We start from the raw sequence: 7,099 nt of genomic DNA, 5'->3' as shown, positions 1-7,099 counted from the left end.
CGGACCACCACCTCAAGGCCCGACGTTCAGGCCCGACATTCTGCTCAAGTCCCGACGTTCTGCTCAAGGCCCGACGTTCAGGCCTAACGTATTCATCTGAGGCCCTCACCTTCGCCAAAAGCCCTCACTTTTACCAACGGCCTTCACCTTCGCCAGAGGCCCTCACCTCTGCCAGAGGCCCTTGTCTTCGCCAGATCATCATCAAAGGCCGTGTACTCCACCAGAACATCACATGAGGCCCAGACTTCCACCGGACCACTACTTGAGGCTTTGAGCTCCACTAGGCCACCACCTGATGCCCACATTTCTCCCAGAATACTGCTGACTACGGTCCTTCCGACCTCTATCGCCTACAATGGTCTTTCCGACCTCCACCAACAAAGAACGGTCTTTCTGACCCCAGTATCCTGCCGACTACGGTCCACCCGGCCTCCGTCGCCTACTACGGTCACTCCGACCTCCATCACAGGACAACGGTCTTTCTGACCCCAATCTCCTGCCGATTACGGTCCTTCCGACCTCTGTCGCCTAATGCGGTCCGTCCGACCTCCATCACCAGACAACGGTCTTTCTGACCCCGGTCTCCTGCCGACTACGGTCCTTCCGACCAAACAAACATGTATATGTAACTCCTACCATGTAATGCAATCTATATGATGTATATTTGCTACATCAATACAAGGCCTTCTCCAAAGGAAGGGCCTCATTTGTAATCGACTACAAATACTAGTGGATTCATTCAAACTGGGCCAGGCCCCGTGGCTTTTTCCCCTTTTCAGGGGTTTTCCAAGTAAAAACTCTAGTGTCACTTATGAATGTTTCACCCCCTCTCTTATCTGCTTGTGTGTTGGATCTTCGTACAATGCTAAGACATTAAACCATATATTTCTCTACCGCCGCGAATATTCCAGGACGCAACAGGGCTGAAATGAGATTTATCAAAATTATAGTATAGAAAGTCCACACAAATATTTTGGCTGTATTTAGGGGCTGTTTGGATACAGGATTTATGTAGGATTTTAGCTGGATTTATAGGGTACCAAACAGCCTCAGATTTTTGGTAATTGTTTGGGGGAGAGAAGGATTGTGGCTTTAACTTCATCAGATGTGTCATCTGAGAGTTGGATGCCTCAAGTGATCGCCTTTCTCCCCTCTAAATTGAGTTTCTGTCACCAGCTTGATTGGATTTCTTTTTTTCAATTCCAGCTTCAATGCGCTGGATGCTGGGTAATAATGGTTTTAGTAGAAGACTGTGATTGGTTTTGACAAGTTTGGAAGGTATTTATTTGAGATGCATGATTTATGGGAAATTTAGCTCATTGAAACTGATGTGATATAGAATTTATAACCCCTTTTGCTTCAAGTCAAAATGCCTTTACTTTGTTTGTTCTTGAATTTTCCATGAGGATGAATAAAATTAAAGATCAGAGTCGTCTCCACTAATAAATGGTCCTGTTTTCAGTTATAAATTTTTAAAAAGGAGATTATAAATATTAGATTTCTTAAGTCCAGATTAAATTAAAAAACTATATTTTTTCCTACCATTCTTTAAAGAAGAAATTTCATATTTCAGTGCCATTTTTTAACTCCCTTTTTTACGGTTACGAGAAGAAGCCCTATTAACACAAGAGATTGTTTCTTCAAGAAAATTTAATATTTGCGTTGAAGTTTTCGCTAACCAATTTTACTTGTCTTAATGAAATTATCAATAGCTTCTCTTTTAACATTTTTTTTTTAATTTTTTTATTTTTTTATCATCATTTCTAGACTGTGCCAGGATATGATGTGGCTGGCATAGTTGTGAAGGTTGGCAGTCAAGTGAAGAACCTAAAGGAAGGAGATGAAGTATATGGAGATATCAATGAGAAAGGTTTGGATAAACCTAAGCAGTTTGGATCACTTGCTGAATACACTGCTGTTGAAGAGAAATTGCTGGCCATAAAACCCAATAATTTGGACTTTCAATTAGCTGCTGGAATCCCCTTGGCTATCGAGACCGCTAATGAAGGCTTGGAGAGGGCTCAATTCTCTGCTGGTAAATCTATTCTTGTATTAGGTGGTGCAGGTGGAGTTGGATCCTTGGTGATTCAGGTAATTTCCTTTAAGCATCTTTGAGGGAAAAATACCTGCCTTTCTTGTCTTAATTATTTTTAGCAAGCAAGATGTGGTTGTTTTCTGATTCATGCACTAGCGTATGAGACTAAACTTTTTTGACAATTATTATGCTTTTTGTCAATGACTACTACAAGTTAAATAGCATTTATACTGATAACTAGTAGTTCTTACATAGTTTATTTCCATTTTCTAGAAACATGGTTAGTTTCAGAGCAAATATAATAGATGATTTGAGCTTTATATAGTGATAGGTTTGTAAAGGCTTTGCTTTGAAATCTATTTTCTTTTATAGTTGGCAAAGCATGTTTATGGTGCATCACGAATAGCTGCCACTTCAAGCACGGGTAAGTTGGAGCTATTGAAGAGTCTGGGAGTTGATTTAGCAATTGACTATACCAAGGAAAACCTAAATGAACTGCCAGAAAAATTTGATGTGGTCTACGATGCTATTGGTAAGATCCTGTCTTCTTTATCTAAACTATTTGGTAACTTCATGAATAATCTTCCATTTATACTTGATTCCTGTTTTAACCAAAGGCTATTTTGTATAAGATGTGATGTCCGCAGTATAAATTAGATGTTTTTGTTATCCTTTTAAAATAAAAGAAGCCATTTTGATTATAAAATACTAGTATCGACAATAAGCCTCTGAGCCTTTGACAAACATGGGCATTAGCTTTCTCCCAAACTATTTGAGGCTGGTTTTTTTAATCTATCGTCATTACTTTTAAGTGCTAGGTGAGGTTCAAGACCAAACTATTTTGTTGGATTAAATTCCATCATATTAATTGGAGAAGTATTTGTACATATAGGTAACTTAAGCTTTTTATAGGGCATATGAATTATTTCAAAGCTTTTTCTTTCTATATCTTATCAATAGTATGAAAAATTATATCATTTTTTAATTTCAAAAATAGAATTAAGCAATATCTTTTCATTCTTAATGAAAAATATTTGTTAGCATATCAATAATGGATTTTGATTAAGCAATTTTAATTTTTTTTTATTATTTTGTTCACCTGCCTGAAGTAAAATATTGCCCTAGGATTATATGGAGATATTTAAAGAATGCTAATAAAAATATTTTTTGGGAGTATGATTCAAGATTTTAAGATTTTGGTTGTTCATAAGGAAGCTAATGCTTTGTTGAAAAAATAAGTTAGTGATATTAAGAATATTGCAAAGTATGTTCTTGAAGTATCAAAAATAAAAGCTCATACGAGTAAAAATAGTTGGTGGTAGAACTAAAATATACAAGAAAATGTAAAAAATCAGAAGCTTTATTATAAAAATTAGTTTATATATAAAAGCTCAGAAAATTAGGAAAGTTATAAAGAGGCTCATTGAGAGTCTAAGAAAGCAATATGCGATGCATATAATTTAGCTTTTAGTGATTTATATAAGAAATTATATACTAAGGATGGTGAAAGATGTATGTATAAGTTAGCTAAACGAATAGATAGGAGAATGACCTAGTTCAAGTGATGTGCATTGATGATGAAGATTAAAAAGCATTTTTCTTAGAATAGGATATTCAACATATGTGGATGAGATATTTCGAAGAAGATTGTGAGAATATGATTGACTTTATTGAACTTAACACCATAAATGAAAATAGAGATTTTTTTTATCATTGTGTTAGTAAAATTAAAGTTAGAGATTAAAAATGAAGTGTGGAAAAGCAGTGAGACCTTATGATATCTTAATAGAGATGTGAAAATGCTTAGGAGATCAAGAAATTTCTTGGCTTACTAATCTCTTAATATTATTTTGAAGATTAAAAAGATGTTATGTGCGTGGTGTAGGAGTGTGTTGGTTTTTTTTTAATAATAATAATGATGTGTTTGGTTGTACGAATTATAGAGGAATTAAGTTAATGTGTCATACATTTAAACTAGGCGGGTAAGTGAGCCGAGCCACCTCGTGAGCCGGCTCGAGCTCGACTTGTTTATGGGCTCGCGAGCCGAGCTTATCGACCTTAAAAGTCGAGTTCAAACAAACTTTCGAGCTCGAGTTCAAACCATCGAAGGCTAGACTTGAGTACTTGTCAAGTGACTCGCCTTGAGTACTCGTCGAGCGGCACACGAAGAACATCTGTGCAGGACACGGGAAGAGTGGGGCAGCCTCGTGTTTGGACCGAGGGGTGACCTCAGGGACGAGGGCGGCAACCTCATGTGCGGATCGAGGGGGCAGGAGTCGTGGGACTAGGTCATGAGGGCGGCGACCTCGGGGCAGGAGTCTCGGTGTGAGTAGCTTTGTTGCGTGCACTCGACGGGAAGGAGCGTTGTGCCTCAAAACAGAGCGTTGTGTTGCGTGTGCTCGACGGGATGGAGCAAGAGTCGTTGTGCCACGTGATGTGCTCAAATCGCTGAGCTCACAAGCTGCTAGACAAGTCATTCGCAGTGCGTCGAGTAGAGTTTGAGCCGGTTTTCTGACTCATGCGTCGAGCTCAGTAAGGCCATTACTCGACTCGACTCGTTTACACTCCAACCCATAACTGCTGATGTGAATTAATTTTCTTAATTAAATGTATGTCAATTTAATTGTTGATTTACATATATAGTATAATTTTGATTAAAGTCCTATCATTTGAAAATGCCTTATAATTATTTTATAAATGTTATTAAATTAATTATTTAAAAAAAAATTTAATGATTGTATTTGTGTTTCCATCTATCTAGAGATATTTTTCAGATAATCCTACATTCTATCAAACAAAAAAATCCATAAATGGACACACTAAGCTCTTTGAATTTTTCACTTTGCCTTGTTGAATTATCTTGATTCACCTTTTATAGTTTGTTTTTAAGCTGCAAAGGCTCCAAATGCCTAGTGGAGTTGGACATCATGTCTTAATGATTTAGCTAACTCAATTTTAAAATATAATACACGTGCCTCAATTTCTGTTTAATATTTTTTGATTGGGTAGGATTCCATTCATCAGACTATGGCTTCGTTGGGACGGTTTTCTTATTGCTTCTTAAAGCAGCTTTTTAGTATAAAATTTTTAATTTTTTTGCTAGGAAGCTTCTTTAATAACAGTAAGAAAGTTGTCCCAAACGAAACCTATGTCTTCGAAATGAATTATTCACAGTAATTTACTCAATGCTGAAGATAGGCCAAGTGCATTCCTTTCATAGCCAACTTTTGATATAATCAAATTTCAATATGCAGGGCTTGGCGAAACGGGACCAAATGCTGTGAAAGAAGGTGGAGCTGTTGTGGGAATCAGTGGTCCTATCTCTCCTCCAGGTTTCATATTTATTCTCACTTCTGATGGAGCTGTTTTAACAAAGCTGAATCCATATCTGGAGAGTGGGAAGATTAAGCCACTTAATGATCCAAAAGGTCCATTCCCATTTTCAAAGGTGATTGATGCGTTTTCATATCTTGAAACTGGGAGGGCTACTGGAAAAGTTGTCATATACCCAATTTCATGATAATAGTTTTATGAGACTTAGGCAATGTTTGGGATGGTTTTCTTACTGCTTTTTAAAGAAGCTTTCTAGTATTAAAATTTCAATTTTTTTAACTAAAAACCACTTTAAGAAGTAGTAAGAAAGCCGTCCCAAACGAACCCTTAGATAATATTAAGGTTTTATTAATAAAATGGGCAAATATTGTGTTCCCTTTTATATTTGCAGTTCAGTTTGTGAATATGCAAGTCGCCCCTGTTTTCTAATTATGAAGAAATAAATATTTGGTAGATTTTGGTTTCGTTTGTCTATCTATTAAAGGGCTCTTTCATAGAACAGTAAGTTTGGTTTTGCTTTTAAGGCATACTTTTGATTACATAGACTTTGTTTAGGACAATTTTCTTATTTGTCTACTAAAGCAACTTGGTAGACACAACTCACATTGGCATATTCGTTGAGAGTTTAGGCTTAAACTAAGAGGTCCTGAGTTCGAGTCTTTGTGTATGCGTTGTGTGTGTGAGTTTACAACTTTCTTATTGCTTTCTGAAACAATTTTTTAGCACGACAATTTTTTTAAAATGATATTAAAAATATTTTTTTAGAAAGCAGTAAGTAAATTGTCCCAAATAAAGACTTAGACTACTAGTTTGTATCTTGGAAATTACGTATGTTTGTTTGTATTGTTTTTTGCAGCATAGGAAAGATCTGCACTAAAAGCCAAACTTTAAGAATGTATTACAATAATATTTTTTTCTAGAGGTAGATGTGGGCTTCAAAAATTCGTACCGTGGCCTCTTAGTGGCCTTTTTTTGGGTCATAGAGGAGAGTTGTAATGTTTAAATCCCAATGCAAATTTTCAGAAGGCGGATTAGGTTGTGAATAAGATATTACCCAAATATTTCGCCCTCATTTTATAGGAATTTTATGATATAAGTTCAAGTTTCCTATAGGTGTAAGCCCCTATAGTTAATTATCCCTCTTGATAGTGAGAGAGAACTTTCGATTAAGGCTAGTCGTCAAATAGATACATAATATCTAATGTATAGTAGCAGCATGTTTAGTTATTTTAAAATTTAACATTTAAAATTAGAAATTCACCATCTTGCACTTAAAGTGGATGCTGTGGCAAATGATGGTAGACCCGATCAAGATCTCATTGTTATGTCATCCCGGGTCATCATGATCCCTAATCTACGTAATCAGAGGAAGTAGTTGACCCAACCTGATGGAAGGATTCTTGTTGACGGCCATGGGTTGCTTCGTCCAAGGGTATCTTGTAGACGTAGGGTAAATATTTGCCTAAGGCGATAGATTTGAATCCACCTTAGCTAACAGAGATATTTGTGCCCTATCGATCACATTCTGTTGATTCATTACTCAAATATTTAGCATCGTTGGGGAACATACAGGCTATGACCATGATCATAATTTAATCGTGTCATTTGGAGACAAAACCATCCAATTAGAGAGCCCCGATTATAACCATTTATATGTGGTGCCATTTAGTGGCAAAACTACTAGTTAGAAGACATGTACCATGTTCGTACTGACAAGAGACGGTTTGAGAA

At 36.6% G+C, this 7,099-nt stretch overlaps 1 protein-coding gene across 1 annotated transcript in view; it reads left to right on the top strand.

Moving 5' to 3' along the window:
• The window catches only part of LOC110093351 (2-methylene-furan-3-one reductase-like), a 7,439-nt gene extending 1,566 nt beyond the window's left edge, over positions 1-5,873 (top strand). The window contains exons 3-5 of the mRNA XM_020818204.2: positions 1,768-2,091; positions 2,408-2,567; positions 5,290-5,873. Of these exons, the coding sequence (XP_020673863.1) occupies positions 1,768-2,091; positions 2,408-2,567; positions 5,290-5,555 (750 nt within the window). The 3' untranslated portion in view covers positions 5,556-5,873. The remainder of the gene's footprint in view (positions 1-1,767; positions 2,092-2,407; positions 2,568-5,289) is intronic.
• Positions 5,874-7,099: the final 1,226 nt, after the last annotated feature.

Source organism: Dendrobium catenatum, unplaced genomic scaffold, assembly GCF_001605985.2.
Source record: "Dendrobium catenatum unplaced genomic scaffold, ASM160598v2 fragScaff_scaffold_658, whole genome shotgun sequence".
NCBI classification, from domain to species: domain Eukaryota; kingdom Viridiplantae; phylum Streptophyta; class Magnoliopsida; order Asparagales; family Orchidaceae; genus Dendrobium; species Dendrobium catenatum.
The sequence above is the reverse complement of the archived record's forward strand: the minus strand, read 5'-3'. Positions and strand labels throughout refer to the sequence as shown.